Genomic DNA, 20106 nt, shown 5'->3' on the forward strand with positions numbered 1-20106 from the left:
TTGTGGATATTTTGTTCCAAAACAAAGTCCTATTTTCCACTCCTAACATATCATTCTGTTACATTCTAAAGTTCTATGTGCAGTTTGTCTGCACCCTCATTAATTCTTGGAGCTAACTATGGGAGCTCTAAGTAATACAACAAGGGGAACTCAGGTTTTTTATTATATTAAATTTGCTCAAGAGATTACAATCAATGAGAAATATGTATTTCAAGCAAGTTCTTACTTCCATTGTATGGTTTCCTATGATTAGTTGTTCAGTGGGTAAGTTGTGTCTGACTCTTCATGACCTCATGGACCATAGGACCCCAGGCCTCTCTGTTCTCCACTGTCTCCTGGAGTTTGCCCAGATACATGTTCATTGCATCAATGACACTATCTAACCATCTCATCCTCTGCCATCCCCTTCTCCTTTTCCCTTCAATCTTTCCCAACACCAGGGTCTTTTTCAATGAGATTTTTCTTCTCATTTGATGGCCAAAGTTCATTTGGTAGCTAAAGTATTTGAACTTCAGCTTCAGTATCTTTCCTTCCAAAGAACAATTGATTTCCTTTTGGATTGACTCTGGTCAATATGAATAGGTAAGAGGTCACTATAACTCATTTAGAATACAATAAGGCAGGCAATTATGAGCATACCTCAGTGTGCCCCCATAATTCTGCTACTTTGCAAACTTCACTGGCTTTTCAGATGCAATTCAAGGAACTGGTGTTGAAAGTCCTTCATAACACAGACGTTGGTCATTTGCAACTCATCTATTTCCAATTATTTCTGCCTTTTTAATAAGTTGGCATTATTGGGTCCCATAACTTAATGGCATTTGATGGCACCCAGATGTGGAATGCCATTCCCCCTTTCCATTTCCTTGCTCCAGATAACCCCAACACAGCCTGCTTATTTTAAGACTATGAAGTCTAGTGTTCCCTTTAGGAACTGGAACAGGATTCACTTTGAGCTTATCTTGTTTAATACATTTTGGTTATTTATGTCTTTAATTGTATTTTATTTCTGTAAGATTATTTGTTGTTTTAACTTTATTACATTTTGTCTCCCAGCTATATAAAAAGAATAGATCAACATTATCTTATATTTCTGGAATTTATCCTTGTAAATCTTAATGAGTTACACTGAATTTGTGAATGCTATTTCACAAGTTACTTAATTTGCATCTTACTTATTTGGGGAGGTGCTCCTAAATATACTTAGCAAGTGTAAAACCAAGAAAAGAATTTGCTTTAGTCTCTGTCTTTATTTTGCATACCTTTGTCTTCCATATCTTCCAGAGTATACAAGAAGTGGCTGGCTATGTGGTTATAGCAATGAATGCAGTGAAAACTATTCCTTTGGAGAATCTCCAGATAATACGAGGGAACATACTTTATGAAAATGCTGCACTAGCAATTTTATTAAATCACAATGGTACTAAGGGACTTGAAGAGCTACCATTAAGACGCTTGGCAGGTGAGAAATTTAGAAGGGAAAGAATAAAAATTTAACAAATGCTTATATTATTAATAAAACATTTTCGAATTGTTAGTAAGCATAATACTGCAATCTATACTCTTGAAAGAATGGTTTTGATTCAGTGCAAACCATTTAAGAGTTGCCTTGTGACAGGATGGGCATGTAAGGACTACCCCAGCTGATCCCTCAGGAAAGTAAAACACTTGAATCCATTGACTTGAATCAAAAGAACTTTTACGGAGAGAAAGTGGCTGCAGAAAAGTCAGGCAGAATCTGAAGGTCCCATGTAAAGCACAAGCAATTCTTTCATTTATCTCAAGTCCCAACCCTCTCACCAGTCCACTAGCAGCCAGTGTGATGCTACAAAGATGTTTTGAAACAGCTGGTGTGCTAGGCAGATAACAGGTTACTCTCAGGGCATGACGGCCTTGGAACAAGGCAGGAACCAGCTGGGAGGGAGTCTGCCATGTCCCTGAAGACAATACCCCCTCCCTAATTCGCAAGTGTTACAGCAAAGTGAAAGTATCCCAGAATTACCAATGTCCCTCCCCCTCCAACAGAATGGCAGTACATATCTGTGGACCTGACATGCTGTCCCCCTGAACAGCAACGATAGTCCTGTAGAAGGAAATAAAACAAACAGGAAGAGAAGAAAATTAAAAGAAAGATTTCATTTAATCTTATCAGAGTATTGGTTATGAAAATGTTTAAGAAGCCTAGGAACTCTAGCAGTGAACCCATTCATTTTGGGAGTCAGGAAAAATTTTCCAGGCCATCAAATATTGAATATTCCCCTGATCTTTATGGGAATCTAATATACTTTGAACTTCAAAATGTTGCTCACCCTCCATTATTAATGGTTCACAGGGTTGTGTCTGTTCAGACCTAAGGGGGTAGGTAACTTCGGGTTTTAATAAGCTGCAGTGAAACATGGGGTAAACTGTCCAAAGTTTACCCCAAAGGGACTTAGGCAGATCTAATTCCACAGTTACTGTATTTATGATGTGCTTTATGGGGAAAGGTCCCATGTATTTGGGCCCTAGCTTTTTTTGATAGTTGCAGGGACTGCAAGTAGCAGATAGATAAATACAATCCCCAATGTTAAGGGCTTTTGGTTCCATGTATTTCTTGTCAACTTGCTTTTTATCAGCACCATGAGCCATCTCTAGGGATTTCCCCACAACAGGCCACGTATTGTGCAGTTGAATAACCCATTCCTTTAAGGAGGACACTGGGGGTTCACTTGGTGGTAACTTGGGAATTGTGTTAAAGTCTTGCCCTGTAGCTACTTGGAAAGGGGTAAATCCCTTACTAGCATGAAACGAGTTATTGCATGCCACCTCTGCAAAAGGTTGTAGGTCAGCCCAGTTATCTTGTTGATAGATTAATAATAATAATAATAATAATAATAATAATAATAATAATAATAATAATAATAATAATAATAATAAAGTTGGAAGGGACCTTGGAGGTCATCTAGTCCAACCCCCTGCTCAGGCAGGAAACCTTATACCATTTCAGGCAAATAGCATCTAAAGTATTTTCCATGACTGAGTTTGTGTGTTTGCACCCTCCATTCATTTGAATTTATGGCCAATTTTCTTGGAATATTCTCAAATAATCAATGTCCAATGATGCATTGGTTCCTGCCTCAATATGTTATGCCAGCATATGGCAAAAAACAAGGTGTGAGCAATATTGTGTGCTTATGTGATCATACTAATAAACAGTAAAAAGAATACATTCTTCAAATAGCATAGGACAATTGTGTGAAACTAGGCTTCAAAATATTTTTTAAAAGAATATTCTGTTCAGTCACTTCCTAAAATGTATAAAGTTTATTCTCTATTCTCCTCAGTATCAGTCTAATCTGGTCAATTTTTAATTAAGATAGTATTGACTGAAAATTTCAGAAATTAGAAATTAAAATGGTCATTCTCACTTGCAACATCTGAGCTCCACGTCCTTCCTCCTCTTCCTCCTCCTGCTTCTTGTGCTATCTCTTCTTCTGCCTCCTCCTCTTCCTGCTTCCTCTTTCTCCTGCTACTTTTTCTTTCTCCTCTTCTTCATCACTTTCCTCCTCTCCCCCTCCTGGCACCCCAGCTGGGCTTGTGGTCCTTTCGCGCAAGTCTCCAAGTTTGCAAGACAAGCGCGTGCCAGCAACTTGGGGCTTCCCCAAAACCTTGTTGGAGGGGGATCCTCCCCCCAAGTTATGTGTTTATGAGGGTGTTTTCTCAGGGTGCAAATAGGGGAAGGGAGAAGCTACCTTTCACTTTAAGCACTGGGTCTTCAAGGGAATCTCTCTCGTTTGCACCTTTTCTAAGACTACTGAGTTTTTTGCTTTTGTTTTGATGCTGCTCCAGGTGTCTCATGTTTTGGCAATTTCCTGCCTGCTTTTCCTGGTTTAATTTGGTGTGTGTATTTTTGTGTATGTGTTCATGCTCCTTTCTTCATGCACCTCTCAATTTTGCAAACCAAGAGTGCTCCTACCAGCCTTGTAATGGGGGAGAGGGGGAGGGGAGAAGCTACATTTCCCCTTAAGCACTATGTCTCCAAGGGAATTCCTCTCTCATTTGTACCTTTTCCAAGGCTGCTGGGCTTGCGCAGTGCCGAGTTGGTTTGGTCTCTCTCTGAATGGTTTTCTCAGCACTTCCTCAATGTGCTACGTCTTTGGTTTGTTTTGCTGGAAGCCTGAGTTTAGGATTGTCTCTTTTCCTTCCCTCTTTCTTAGAAGCAGAAAGTCACTGGTCTAATGTAATACAATGTAATAATAGTAGAAATAAAGTGCATTATTTATTTGTGTGTTTATTTAGAAAATTTAGAATAAATATAATGTACTTAAATCATCCTGAAACTTCCCCCCCTTTTCCACCACCCCCCGCCCATGGAGAAATTGTCTTCCATGAAACCAGTCCCTGGTGCCAAAAAGGTTGGGGACCCCTGATTTACAGGACTAAACTTCAAGCTTAAAAACAGGGAACTCATCTGTCCCAATGATATCCAGGTTCTGAGGTTTTGCTGGTGGGAAAAAAAAGAAGTTGCCTTCAAGTTTTACATTTTTATTCAGCTGAACAAAAAGACGGGCTCCTCTAAATGACAGCAGCCCAGAAAGACAAGAAATCCTTGTATTTATTCTTTCTGGTTACATAAGCAAGCCATCTAGCAAAGCTGACACGCATATGATAAAGATTTCATCCAGTAAGTCTGGCATACTGTAGGTAAGAGAGCAGAAGTAACAAACATGTTCCCTTTTGAGTGTTTCCCTAAAGATATCGTATGTTCTTGGGTGGGTTAGTACATTGGGTATTTTCCTTGCTGGCCTTTCATGACCCTGCATCTGGGACTTTGCAAGAGCCCAAAGACAGTAGGGCCATCTGCACATTCACAATTGATATTTCCTATATTGTCCCCTAATTCTGGGTCAACATAATCCCCCCTTTCATACTTAGAGCAGTGCACAAAAGTATGAACACAGGATAGGCTTCTATAGTATGTGGGCCACATTGTTGAGGACAGGCAGAGGTGAATCGGGGCAAGCAGTGAATGACACAATAGGATACAAGAACAAGGAATACTACAAAGAGAGTACCAAGAATAATTCCCTAAACCAACCCCATACAGTATCAGTAGAAATCTTCAGATTTTTAGGGTAATTACTAATTCCTTCCTCCCTGAGATGAATGCTATCCTTGTGTTGGATAATATGAACAGAGATCGTCCTCAGCACCAGGGGCCACAGTCCAAGCAACTCGGTCCTCAGTGTCAGAAGGTGGTGAAAAAGATTGAAGACGAGCATGATGAATCCAAGCACGAAGTCCAGCAACCTTGACCACCATGTGGGTAGTGAGAAGAACAACAAAGGGCCCTGTCCAGCAGTCAGCTAAAGGGCCAGAAGCAGTCCAGGATGTGACAAGCACCCAAACTCCAGGAAGGAAAGGATGGAGTGGATGATCCATCCCTGGATGATGGAGGGCTTGGAACAGCTTGAGAAACAGAAGAAACATCATTAGCAAAAGAGTGTATACATCCTCTGAGGGCCTGGTCTCCAACAACAGGGAGGGAAGTGGATAAGGCAAATGAGAAAGAAAGGGCTGACCATACATCATCCCAAAGGGAAACAGGCCTCCCCATGTGTACTGAACACTGGAGCCTATAGGACAGATGAAATCACCAAACAATACCCAGGGTCTGAATTTCCTACTGGATATGGCAGGGTAAAGTCTCATTCTCTCCAGAGAAAGCATCCACAAAAACTTGCAAGTAGCTAAACCCCTGCGTCCATGGCAACTCAGTAAAATCAAATTCCCAAAAACTAGCAGGATCCTGGCCAGCCCCAAGCCTCCCCAAGGGGAACTTAATAATTTCCACAGGTTATTACATCCACAAATCACACATCGCCTGATCATTGTGAGGGCCCTGTTATAGTTCCCTGTTATAATCCATTATAAGAAACTCAGCCATGGCCTTATAACCCCAATAAGTGCTGACATGCAAGTAAGAGGGCCTATAATACATGTTTTGGGAGAAGGCACTTCCCATCCTTCTCCAGCCTATGTCCACAATAAACAGCACCTAGTTCAGAAGCTCTGTGCCCATCCAGTGCATATATATTGGAGCCAGCACAGGCAAACGTGAGAGTACAAGTGCACCCACATACCAAGGGGACAGCGGACCTGATGCAGCAGACTTTAAGGTGCAGTTGGCCAAGGCACTTCTTCTTCCATGTACAGTACCAATCCTAACATGGGCCCTCATATGCATGACAGCTACCTTATGTGGAAGCAAAACAGCATGCAATAGCCTTAAAATGTCCCGTCCAGATTTAATAGGAGCGGTGATTGAACCACACTCCATCTATAATGCCCCACATGCATATATAACACAAACCTTCCCACAAATTTACTGTCTATAAATATATTAACTGCACCGTCTGACCTTTCAAGGCCCTCGTCAAGGCAATGAGTTCAGCTTCCTGAGCTGAAGTACTTGCAGGGAGTGCTGCTGCTTCCACTATCTGGTCCAATGTGACCACAGCATAGCCAGCTAGCCTTTTTCCCTGTCCCATAAAACTGCTGCCGTGGTCCCTGTCCACTTCCTCCAGTGGTGGGTCAGGTAGATCTGGCCAGCCAGAAAATACTTCTGTAATAGTTTATACACAATTATGATCACTATCCAGTTCGGAAAGAAAGGTTGCTGGATTGAACCTGCTATTGCACTCTATATGAATTTGTGAGTTGTCAAGGAGTGCTATCTGATACCGTTCCAGTCAGGAAGCTGTAAGCCAATGGGTCCCTTGGATGCTAACAAATCCTGGATGGAATGGGGTGATTCCACTGTGATAGGAGCCCCAAAGGTTAATTGTTCAGCAGCCCCAAAAGAAGAATGGCACTGCAGCCACCCGAAGGCACACTGGCCATCCTTGAGCAACAGGATCCAGTTGTTTGGAAAAATAGGCTACAGGGTGAGACCAAGTACCAAGGGTTTGAGAAAGGAACCCAGCAGTCACCACTTTACTTTTAGCCAAATACAAGGGGAATGGTTCAGTGTCATCAGGAATGCCAAGGGCTGGAGCATTGACTAAAGCTGTTTGAATGTTATCAAATTCCACCTGACAATCCTTGGTCCACACAAAGGGTTCTTTATCTGTGCCTGTAGTAGGCTGATACTGTATAGGGGCTTAGCCACAAGAGCAAAGATGGTGGCTTGTAACGTAGCAAGCAAATACATCCTAAAAGAGCATAGGGCAGTCTGAAAGGGAAAGAAAGATGAGTAAGGCCAATACCACCCATAAAGCATTCCAAAGAGTTGAGTATTGCAGCTGACACAGAAGGGCCATTGGCCCCAAAGACCTGAAACATTTGTGAGGAAGGGTCTCCAAGGGACTTATTTAATACTGAATGTGATGCTCCTGTACCAACCCAAAAGGGTATTGTTCTTCTCTTACTTTGACTTGAAGAGGAAGTCCATAAAGGCAGGGAGATAAAGGCCCCAGCCCCTCACCCCCCCTTTCTATCCGGAGCATGGTTGAGGAATAGTACCCTATAGGACAGTTAAGAAGGGAACATAAAAGACATTCTCTGCTCCAGTGGCCATATGTCATGCATATACAACACCGGTCCTGTGCCAGGGCAAAAGACTGCAGTGGGTGGTCTGGGAGTGCCTAGAATCTGGGTGACATCATCCCATTTCTCTCTTGAGGGGACCCTACCACTCCTCACCATCCTCTTCCACAAGTCCCACTTCCTCCCTCTTCCACTAGGGCAGGGCTTGGTGGGCAGGGAACCATGGCCCTCTTGTGACTCGTGGACCTCAGTTCCCAGAATCCCTGAGCCAGCATGGATTAAAAAGTAGAAAACCTAGCCCCAGAAACCAACTATTACAATACGAAAGGTTGCTGCAACCGCCCTTCTCTCAGGAAAGGCAAGCCAAAAAATAAAAGCACCAGGGAAGAGGGTTTTTTTTTTCTCTTCCCTCTCTCTTCCTCCCCTGCCCGGCACAATCCCAGGCATACATCCAAGAAACACGAATGAAAAGATAAGTGTTAACCATGAACAAATCAACAGAAAGCTGACAGGACTGCCCCACACACAGAGAAAAACCAACAACAGTATTAACCCCAAACACACCAGGACCTATGACAAGACAGAGACAAAGACAAGACAGAAACTGAATCAACAAGTTATTCCCATCCCTGGGCGATAGGAGTAATCAATCCTACTGAAAGGGGGGGAAAAACCAAGCTAGGAAATTAAGAAGAACAAACTTCTTACAAACTTCTGATTGATCTTTAGGTTACTTTTTCCTCTTAAGGCTAAGTTACTCACCATCCCTGTGTTCTACAGCCAGGGCTTTTTGTTGTCATAGAATGCCCAGAACAGAGTTCTGGCACCTTTTTTTGGATGGAACCTTGTAGGGTAGGCAAGGCAGGTTGTGTGATGTGTGTGAGTTCCGGCACTTTTTTTTAAAAAAATATTTTTTTTACAAAAGAAGCACTGTCTACATCAAGAAAATGCACATCCTCTTTTTTCCATGTTTGCTGCTTTTTCTGCAGCTGCAGGAATTGTATCCAGGGAGGAAATAAAATGCTTGCTCATGTGATTTGTCCTACAACTGACATGATGCATTGTTTTTCCAAAAGAGTTTTGGGGGTGTATTCTCAAATATTGTAACTGATATTGTATCCAAAAAGCAGTACAATGGGGGAAAAGGTTAAAAAGCTGCGCACTAGGGCATCTGTTACAGAGATTAAGCCAGCAAAACAATACTGTGGTTTTGTTTTTTTCACCCTCTTCAGTCCCCCTGGTTATCACTTCTGGCCGTGTCATGTAGGCTTTATACGCTCCTTCCAACAACTTGTCTATCATCACCTGAAGTCCCCTCCACCTTCTGTAATTCATACTTAACATCTGGAGTGCTCAAATAAGTCACTGGGACTTTCAGCTGACAACTGATGAACATCATAAAGTATGCCCACATTTTCTGTTTAGGGAGGGCAATCTGCAATGCAGTGACAATAATATCTTGGAAACCTTTAAGTTGCAGATCAAGGACCCTCCTTCCTTTTAGTAACATTGCCTACTAGATGCCCCTCCTCTGTTGTTAAAAAGACATCCAGCATGGCTTGGAGGTCTGCCTAGTTAGTGGACAGAACCAATTCAGAATATTTGTGTGAGGTGTCAGTGTAAGAACCCAATTGGTCCTCCCATGCATAAAGATCAGATGTGGAGAAGGGAGTATGAACCAGGACCTCATCAGTGTCGCCCCTCCTAACAGTTACCTGTCCTGTGAGGGAATAGATCCCCTCATGGGTGGTGGAGCAGAAGCTAAAGCAGGAAAAGGCGGTGCTGTGGAAGGTCACCACAGCCCAGTCTCTAAGCACCTGCTTATTCACATGTAAGGTCCAGAAAAACAAAAAACAAAAGAGCATATGAAGTGTGCTGATCATGATCCATGCCTCTTTAAGCACAGTCTCCATGGTTACAAACCCCCCAAATTTATGGATTCCTTGTGGGCCAAACAGTGGATATGTCCTGGTGACAGAGTTTAATTTAATCAGAGTTTCAATTTCATATCCCAATGGGTTTTAAGCATACCAAAGTTCCTTATGACACAGTCAAGGGGGCTGAAGACACATCCCTTCCTTTTATTCATTCTAACTGTCCTTTTATTCAGTCTAACTGGTCTTTCTGGGCTGAGCCCGTGTGTTCAAGTCACTCACACCACTTGCACAGCATGTTGGGCCACAAGAGATCCACTGACCTTCAACCAAGATCAGTATCAAACCTCAAACCACACACCACTCACAACCTGTTGGAGCACGAGAGTACAAGATTAACACCCCTTGCTTTCTAAGTGCCCCCAGAACCCCCAAAAATAGGGGGGCCTAGGTATGGCTGGCATTAACCCTTCTGCCCAGCTCTGGTCAACGGTGGGAAATAATTCAGGGAAACAGACACACATTTACACATACACACACACACTCCCCAAGCAAGCCAGTGTAACAAAGTAATGTATATCTGTGTGTCCTACCTTATCTTCAGCCCATCTGTGTGTCCTACCTTATCTTCAGCCCTCCTGAGTATTCACGAACCAAGTAAAAGGCAACCAAAAAGAAGAGAAAATGGTTCCTATTAAAACCACAATGAAGAGTCAAGAATGGGGGCACCTCCAGGAAATCCCGGAGCGTGCTCGGTGCCTTCCCCTTTCCTGAGCCTACCTAGGACCAACCAAGCACCTCTCTTGGAAACCAGGCTTGCCAAAAATTATATGCAGGTTCTGAGGTTTTGCTGCTAAAAAATACAGGAAACCAGAAGTTGCCTTCAAGCTTTATGTTTTTATTCAGCTGAACAAAAAGACGGGCTCCTCTAAATGACAGCAGCCCAGAAAGACAAGAAATCCTTGTATTTATTCTTTCTGGTTACATAAGCAAGCCATCTAGCAAAGCTGACACGCATATGATAAAGATTTCATCCAGTAAGTCTGGCATACTGTAGGTAAGAGAGCAGAAGTAACAAACATGTTCCCTTTTGAGTGTTTCCCTAAAGATATCGTATGTTCTTGGGTGGGTTAGTACATTGGGTATTTTCCTTGCTGGCCTTTCATGACCCTGCATCTGGGACTTTGCAAGAGCCCAAAGACAGTAGGGCCATCTGCACATTCACAATTGATATTTCCTATAGTACTATTCCCTAATTCCGGGTCAACACCAAAGGCACTTTTTTAAAAGGCAAATGGACTTTGTTTTTCCTTAGGAAAACAAAGGAAAAATAAAGTCCAGTAACCTTTTGAAAAAGTACCTTTGGAACAACCATGACCTGGATGACTGAGAATCTCCATAGAGAGGAAAGTCATCTATTTAATTTTTGAAGCTAAAATCATAATTATTCAACATTGTCTAGATAACATAATAACTGACATGTGAATTAACTGGTACATTGGGGAAAAAACATACAGATACAGTTAAAATAATGAAATATCAGAGGAAGGAATAACTCTACCAAATTTGAACGATTTTATATTTTACCTCAATAGTCATAGATATAATATGATGTCATTCTATATATATGGTAAATGTATATATGTTAGTACCTATCTGCTTGCTTGCTTTTAGTATTTTTCTTGTATTTTCTATTTTCTTTATATATCTCAAATTTATATTATTTAGTTAGATTTTTTCTAACTCATGAATGACATTTCATCAAAATCAATTGAAATAATTATCCTTGTGTAATTTTTAAAATACAAAAATCAAACTGTGTATTAATCCCTTTCTTTATCCTAATTTCTTTTGGCAGAAATTCTAAATGGAGGAGTAAAGTTCCGGAGTAATCCTTATCTCTGCAACATGGAAAATGTTCTGTGGGATGACATTTTTGATAAAAATAATATTCAGAGTTTTGTACAGTTTGACACCAGTGAAAAAACAAAGGGGTTAACAGAATCTCACATATCCTGTAAGTGTGCACAGAAGACATTCAATTCATGAATTTTACTAAACTAATTCTAAGAAACAGTGCAGGGTTTACTTCATGTAACTTTATAATAACAATAGATGTTTGCCCAATAGAAAAATAAATAAACTCTATTTATTTATTTATTGATTGATTGATGGGATTTATATCCCGCCCTATCTCCCGAAGGACTCAGGGTGGCTAACAACAAAACATATAATAAGTACATAAATCAAGATAAAATGAAATTGAGAACATCAGTGCAATAAAAAATTAGAGAATTTAAAAATGAATTAAAAATACTAAATATAAATTAATTAAAATGCCTGTCAGCCTAGGTCAGCCTGGTGGAACAGGTGTGTTTTGAGGCCGCGGCGAAAGGATTGGAGGTTTTGGGCTATCCGAAGCTCAGGGGGGAGCTGATTCCATAGGGTTGGCGCTCCCACAGAGAAGGCCCTCCCCCTGGGGGTCGCCAGCCGACATTGCCTAGCTGACGGTACCCTGAGGAGGCCTTCTCTGTGTGAGCGTACTGGACGATGGGAATTTGTTCCCGGCAGCAGATGGTCCTGCAAGTATCCCGGACCTAAGCCATGTAGGGCTTTAAAGGTAAGTACCAGCACCTTAAATCTCACCCGGAGGGCAACCGGTAGCCAATGCAGCTCACGCAGGAGGGGTGTAATATGGGAGTATTGGGGAGCTCCCATCACAACCCGTGCAGCTGCATTCTGCACCAGCTGAAGCCTCTGGGTGGTCTTCAAGGGCAGCCCCATGTACAGAGCATTACATCCCGTATTGATTACGGGAGGTAACGAGTGCGTGGGTGACTGTACGTAGGGCATCTCGGTCCAAAAAGGGGCGCAATTGGTATATAAGACGAATCTGTGCAAATGCCCCCCTAGCCATGGTTCCAATGTGATCTTCAAAACTGAGTCGTGAATCTAGGAGGACGCCCAGATTGCGTGCTTTATCAATGGGAGGTAACATCTCTCCTCCTATAGTCAGAGATGGAACCTCTTGGACTAAACGAGATGACGGTATGTACAGCCACTCAGTCTTGGCTGGGTTGAGTCGAAGCCTGTTTTCTCCCATCCAAACCTGTACCGCTTCCAGACAACGGGACATCACATCAAGGGCATCACTGGGTTGGTTCGGGGTGGAGATTATTTAAAGAATAATTTATATAGTGATTTATTTGCCTTCTGAAACTACATTTAGTATATACCTTGCAATATTTTTAGGATACGAAAGGACTAATTTACACTTTTATTATACTGTAAAATAAAATGTATCTGAGTACAGAAATATATACAGACATGTATTGTTTGGGATTTACAATAAAATATGTTTATTTTGTTTCACTCTATATTTGACAGCTAACTTTAAGAGCAGGGTTAATCTTTTATAATTTTCAGCAGTATTAACCTTTAACTTAAATAAAGCATAAAGTTATTCTTTAAATTAATTTAAGCTCTTCTCAACCTGCATCCCAGATGTTTTTGTACAGAGCTGGAAAGAATGAGGAAGAATAAGTATTTTAAAACACATTTTATATTGTTTATTGGTATAAAGACATAAATGTACATAGAAAAGTGATTTCCATTGGTGCTGCTAGGGCATGGATGAGATGTTCACAGTGGTAAATTAGGGATGTGTGACTGATGCAGCTTCTTTAATTTATATCAGATTATCTGCATCAGATTATGTATTTTGGAGATGGAAACATTTTGGACTTAAGCCATTTTTTCACACAGGACTCTGGATTATCTAATATATGAATAACTTCACAGTTAGCTTTTTTAGGTAACAACTTTGCAGTACCTAAATACTCAAAGTAGTCCTCAAGCTACAAATGTAATGGACCCTGTGCATTCCATTTGTAATTCGAAAACTCGTAGGAGTGAATCTTGTACCTCAAATGAGATCACTCCCTGCTCATTAAAATGCATGCAGCTCGTTAAGTGAACATGAAGTATTTCAGGGTGTGGAAGGCCATGGAGGGCCTAGTGATGGAACAGGCCCCCAAGGCCTTCCCAACCCACTAATATACTTCATGCTTCCCCCTCCCTTCATGCTGCACTGGACTCACCTTGAAAAGATCTGCCTCCTCTCTGCCGCATTTCTTGCTGCCATCTGGATCTGAGGCTGGGGGATGCTTCTGCATGCCTCCAGACGCTGGATCTAGGCATTAGAGGCCTTTTCCAGGCTTCTACCATGCATAAGTGAGGCTGGGGGTTGCTACTGCATGCCTCTAGAGGCTGGATCAGGGCATCGGAGGCCTTTTCCAAGCCTCTGCTGCCCAGATCTATAGTGTTTCCTGGCTTCAGATCTGGGTGGCAGTGGCATGGGAAAGGCGTCTGGCACTTGGATCGGGCCTCTGGAGGGCTGCAGAAGCATCCCCTGGCCTCAGATCCAGGTAGCAGTAGCCTGGAAAAGGCCTCTAGTGCCTGGATCCAGCCACTGGAGGCACGCGGAAGCATCCCCTGGCTTCAGTTCCTTTCTCTGTTGCAGAGAACAGAAGCAATAAAGTAACATGAGATCATGCAAGATAGTAGCATGAGATCTCACACTACTGATCTTGTGTGATCTTGCATTACCTTAGGCCTCCATTCTCTGCAACTGCACCGAAGACCTTGAGCAGCCAAGGAAGTGAAGGATCTCGATCTTTGCAGGATGACTATTTTTTAAATATATTTTATTGTTTTTCCCCCCACTAAATAATTGGTGAACAGTGTGTTGTCTGGGTTACATTTGTAAAAGAATCATTAACAATTAATTTCTATAATCCATACTCCACATATTAATTTTGGTTGATTTCCTCTTTCCCCAAAATAACCTTGTTTGCAAGCATTGAGTTAATACAATTCTTATTATTTTGATAAATAACAATTAAATGTATAATTTTTTCTGGGCTCAGCAGAAGCCCCAGGAGCTGGCAGGGCTCCAGATGATTGACTCCAGCTGATTGGCGCTTCCAGAAACAGCGTGGAAGTGAACTGAAGAAAAAGGGGGGGGAGGAGAGGAGAGGCTATGAAAGGAGGTGGTTTGGGCAGGAAAGGGGGAAAAAAGACAACAGGGAAAGAGAAGGAGAGGTCAGCCAGCAGGGAGGACACAGGGACAGAGAAGAAGCAGCAACTGTTGCTGGAAGAAAAGATCCCCTGGTTCATTTTCTCCAGACAGGAGAATGCATACAGAGCTGATGAAATGAAAAGTTGGCATGTCTGAAAGGAGGTGGGTTTATTTAGTTCTGGATCAGCTGGCAGCTTGATTGGGTTACCATAAGGATTTCTGTACAGTTTTTACAGCATTTTGTAATTCAGAGACTCCTTTGTGTGCTTTGGTTATTGGAATATTTTAGTCTAGCAATGAATCCAAAGTGTTGACTTCTGTAGGATTAATCCCTTTAAACAAATGTAATTAGTTTTACCCCCTTATCTTGAGTCTGTCTATAGCTTTTAGAAAATTTTCTTTGAAGGTAAACAGGTTTAATTTTAAGGCTAAAGCTTTTCACAATTGCCAGGGCTTTTCAGTCTTTTATTGCAACGTTGTGACACATGACACCCCTGAAGCAGCTTAAAGGAAAAAAAACCAGAGTTCTTTATTTTGTGAGCCTTTCTTGCTTTGCACTTGATTCCTGTTTCTTTAAGAGTACAGGGAAGAGATTGGGGGGTGCATTCTTATTACACTGTGGAAGGAGAGCTAAGAAGGGCTGACCAGCTAGCTTAAGGGTCTACAAACTTAGCAACTTTTAAGACCTGTGAACTTCATTTCCCAGAATTCCTCATCCAGCCATGATGGCTGAGGAATTCTGGGAGTTGAAGTCCACAAGTCTTAAAAGTGCCAAGTTTGAAGACCCCTCAAATAGCTGGTAGTGGTGCATATTAATAAACATGGATAAATTCATCATATATTTGTCAGTGCAAAGGGAAAATGATTCAGCAAAGAAATTAAAACTGGTAGTTTTTTTACTTTTTTCCTACAGTTTGTAATATTTTCTTAGATTGTAGAATAAAATACAAAAATACAAAAGCAAATAGTAGGACACAGTGGGGAGGAAAAGGGGGGGGAATGTGAGGGGGAGAAGAGGAAAAGAACAGACTTCCTCTGTTGCAGTAGAAGGAAGCATTAACATTGACCCTCAACTTTTTACTTTTCCATAATATTATAAACTAGCCATTTCTATAACAACAAATGAATCTAATCAGTAAAACCCAAAATCCCCCCCTTTTTTAGTCATCAAGTTTTTGACACCTTTCTAAGCACTGGTGGTACTCAAATATTGTCATGTCCTAAAAGTGGTACAATCTGTGAAAAGGTTGAAAAGGTTTAGAGAATTCATCCCTCTTAAAATAATATATTCCAAAAAAATTTCTATTTCTTTAACCATATTCAAACAAATGTTTCTTTTTTAAGTATTCTCTCTGATAGTCCCATCATCTATTTTCTTGATTTCCATCTTAATATTTTTCCTTTGCCCAATGTCTTTCTTAATCAGTGTATTTTGTTGAATCAAAAGGTTTTTCCATATGTTCATAAATGTTGCTGTAGATATAAAAGGTAAGGCAGTATCTTTGTTAGGGGCATTTGCCCACTGCTTTTTATTAGGAATCTTTTTCCTTCTTTTTCTCTCTGCTTCTCTTGTCGCTTTTTGTCTCTCTGGTTCTGGTATTTTTCCTGATATTTCTGTAGAATGTTTTATGCAGTCTTTTTTCTTGTCCTCAAATTTATTTTGTAGTGTTAAAAAATCTAGTGTTTCTTGTAAATATTTTCCACTTGGATTAGATCATACTTCTTTGTTTTGTAAAATTCCATCTTCAAGTCTCTATACTCGAATTTATGTTCAGTCATCTGCTTTGTCTGTTCCGTCTCTGCTGTATTTTCCTGAGGATTTTTTTTTGGTATAGGCTTAAATTGGAAATACGTTGACTTATATTTTCAAAGTTATTTTGAGTTTCTTTGTGATTTGAGATCATTGTTCCTTGAATTAGTTGCAGCTTTACATATGTCTCTTGAAAAATATTCATTTTTTCTTGATAAGTATTTCCTGTAAATCTCTGATTTTCCAAGATGACCAAAAGTCCAGATTTTTTTGCCCTGCTTTGGAAATAGCTTTGGAGTCAGAATTGTTGTTGTTGTGTTTTTATTCCCTCAGGTTTGCAAGTCTCACTTTATCTACACAGGTGTACTTTGTTATAACTTTGAAGGTCACAGGCAAGATTATTTTTTCCCCCTGGTTTTACCTTGACTGTCATAATCCTCATCCACCAGTAGGTGTCATCACTGGTTCCTTTTTTCAGATTTTATTCCTCTGTGAAAGGAATAGCCACTTCCAGTAGCTAAAGGGTGGGGGAAACCCCCCCTACTTCACTTTCGGAGGCTTTTTTGCTTCTTGGGAGTTTCTCCCCTTCATGAAAGTAAGTAGGATAGAGAAAATAAATGTTCTTACCCAGATTCAAATACACTGTTTACGATCAGCTTAAATTAGTGCTTTTGACTTCCGCTGCTTGCAGCTGGGGCTGGACTCTGAAATTAAGTCAGTCTTTCTCCTGTTGGTTTCTGGAAGGCTTCTCCTGGACCAAATGGGTCAACTGCCATCTCTCCTAGGTCCCTGGGACTTCCTTTCTTCATTGCCCCCTCTCCGGGGCAGCTTCTGGCCCATTTAGGGTCCCCTAACAGGGAGAAACTCAACTGGAGGGCTCAGAGTCCCAAGCCTCTCAACTATTTCGCTGCGTGCAGGAACCAGAAGTTGCAGGGTGACTATTGAAGGCCTAGTGCCTAGGGAGACCCAGAGCAGGCATGGGAAGGGCAGAAATAACCAGGGTGAATGTTACAGTGCCACTGTGATTGCTCATAAGGGTGAACAACTGCTGTGGTGCCACAATATTTGTAATTTCAGGATTTGCCCATAAGTACTAGGGGGTGCTTATTGCGTAACTTCAAACATTCGCTAAGGGAATGCTCGCAACTCAGGAATTACCTGTAGTTCCATTACATCATATCCTTTATTCAGTCTGTGGAAATGCGGAAACAACTTCAGTTCTGATACCTCTGTAACGTTTTCTGGAAAAAATATTCTGATTTTAGCAGACTTCTCTATTATGCTGGTTTTCTTTTTAAGAAAAGTGGTTCTGAAGTGTATTGAATACTGTCAATACAAATACAACATGAACTGTATATAAAATTCCTATATGAATTTCTCTCTTAAGAGCAGCCTACTGTGATGAGTATGTTGCATCAGCTGCTTCTGGATTAATGTTTGGCAGCCCTCTAAGTTGCGGGTATGTCTCTCTAGGCATTTGTGAATATGTTGTAAACAGCTAGTTTCTCAACAATAGAACAAAATTATAAATATTTCCTAAACAGTTTTAGGAATAGGTAATATAGAATTAGCATCAAATTGCTTTTTAAAAATGTTTATGTTTCTCTCCCTCCCTCTCTCTCTGTCCCTCTCCCTTTCTTTTTCTATGTGTTTATAGGTTTGTGTGTTTGTGTGCATGCTCATATGTATGTTTGTACACATCAATTACCCTTGGCAAACTTTGGCAGCATTTGAGTATGGATTTAAATTAATTAATGAATAATTATTAATTATTTTAATTACTATATTAAACACAGAATGGGACAACTCACTGTGGGACAATTCAATGCAGGATTATTCAATGTGAATTAACTGTATTGTTATCTGTCACTGTTTTTCCAACATTATTTTAATTTTTGTCATTTACATTTCATTTTCCCCCTCCTTTAGCATCCTTTCTTTAATGATATTTCTTCAATAATATCAAAGAAAAGGTGGAATACAACCATTAAAAAAGATGCTAAAGGAGGGACAAAATGAAATGTGAATAACAAACATTAAAATAATTCCAAAGAAAAAGTGGCAGATAACAGTATACTTATCTCATGTTGAGTTATCCTGTGTTGAATTGTCTCATAGTGAGTTGTCCTATGGGAGTTGGCAGGGCCAAATTGGCCACAGCAAGATAATCATGGCAAGATGACCACAGCAAATTGTTGTAGACCCGTGGTGACGAAGCTATGGCACACGTGCCACCGTCTCTCTGGGTGAGAGAGACTGCCACCATCTCTCTGGGCACGTGCACCATCACCCCAGTCCTAGGCCTTCAGCTGGGTTTGATAAAACCCAGTTCGATCAATCAATCAATCAGTTACAACTTTTCACGGGGAAAAAAAGATCTCGCAAAGTTAGAATTGACTGATTGAACTTTTTAGTTCCACCCAGTCTCCCATTACCACTGCAGCCACACCCACCCAATGGGCCACACCCACCCAGCACCCAATGATAAATAAGTGGGTTTTGGGTTGCAGTTTGGGCACTCGATCTATAAAAGATTCACCATCACTGTCCTAAACCCTTTTAAACATGCTTATGATTTGTTCATGCATTGTTTCTGTTTCACCAATCTTTTTTTCAAATCAGAACTACATTTTTTGACAAATTATCACATTCTATTTTTTTCTTCCTTCTTTGTTGGGATAAAAAAACAGGTCAGAAATTAACATGAAATTTGATATGACCTAAAATGCTAAGCATGTTAAAACATACTGTATACTGTATAGTTTATTAATTATTTATTTTCTTCTCTGCTCTAAATGAATGCTAAATAATCATCTTTTCCCCATATATCATCATTCTGAAAAAAACCCACTATGCAAATTCTTTGTGTTAAACATTTTACCATTGGTACTGGAATTTTTCACCTCCCATTGTTTGGCCTGTGCTACTTCTTGTGGTCTAAAGAAGGAGCAAAGCATAGAACACCAAGGCTTATTGTGATTCTCACAATAGATTTTTATACTATCATTTGTATGTGGTATTTGTACAACAGTTCTGGCTGAAACATCCTGAAGTGCTGATGCTAACACCTATGAACAGCAGTCTTGACTTTGGTTTATTCCACAGCTGAATATTCTGCCAGTATGTGGCTTAAGAAAGCCCACTTTCACATGGTTGATGTCCAACTTTGCCAGACAATGTGTATCATTTCTGGCATATTGCATATTCCTGAACGCCTGGAGAAAAGAATGGTCCAAGATATCTTCTTGTGGCCTAACCGTTAGTGATTTCTGAGCTTGGTTGTTTTCTTTCATTATTCAAACCAGGTAACATCATCAATGCTAGTCTAGCACTTTGGTAATGAAATGTTTGCAAGAAAGCACCAAGCTCAGAGAGCACAAAAGATCCCTCATTTCAATCCTGAGCTACAAATATTCTCCTTTATTGACATTAATGATTCCTCCACCAAACCACCTGGTTTTGACTGGCTTCGCTCTGTTTGGATGAAGTTGAACAGGATTAGGTATTGTGTAGTCGGTTCATTGCAGGCAATAAGCGAGATGAAGGTTTCAAACAATAACATCCTTTATTGCAGTCAAACAGAACAGAACTGAAACAGTGGCTGCTGCACAGCTATTTATATGGTTGGCCACTAGGCAGCAGTCAATAGGTTTGAAGGAAGCCATTCCCGCCCCAATTGTACCAATGATAGCCCTGGTGCCTTAATGAACTGGGGACAATGACCCTCCTTCCCCAAAAAATGCACCCCTTATGAGCTGAAAGTTCATGTCTTCGTGTGAAATAGCTCTGGAACTCTGGTCCCAGGCTATTTTCCAGCCATCCAGTGTGAACCCAGGACAGCACCCTGCTTAAAATTTTGTCATCTGCTGTCCCCT

At 40.9% G+C, this 20106-nt stretch overlaps 1 protein-coding gene across 1 annotated transcript in view; it reads left to right on the forward strand.

Moving 5' to 3' along the window:
* The window catches only part of EGFR (epidermal growth factor receptor), a 213129-nt gene that overhangs the window by 111251 nt on the left and 81772 nt on the right, over nt 1–20106 (forward strand). Inside the window, exons 3-4 of the mRNA XM_083378273.1 lie at nt 1285–1462; nt 11260–11418. Coding sequence (XP_083234399.1) covers nt 1285–1462; nt 11260–11418 — 337 coding nt within the window. The remainder of the gene's footprint in view (nt 1–1284; nt 1463–11259; nt 11419–20106) is intronic.

Source organism: Vipera ursinii, assembly GCF_947247035.1.
Source record: "Vipera ursinii genome assembly, chromosome: Z".
NCBI classification, from domain to species: Eukaryota; Metazoa; Chordata; class Lepidosauria; order Squamata; family Viperidae; genus Vipera; species Vipera ursinii.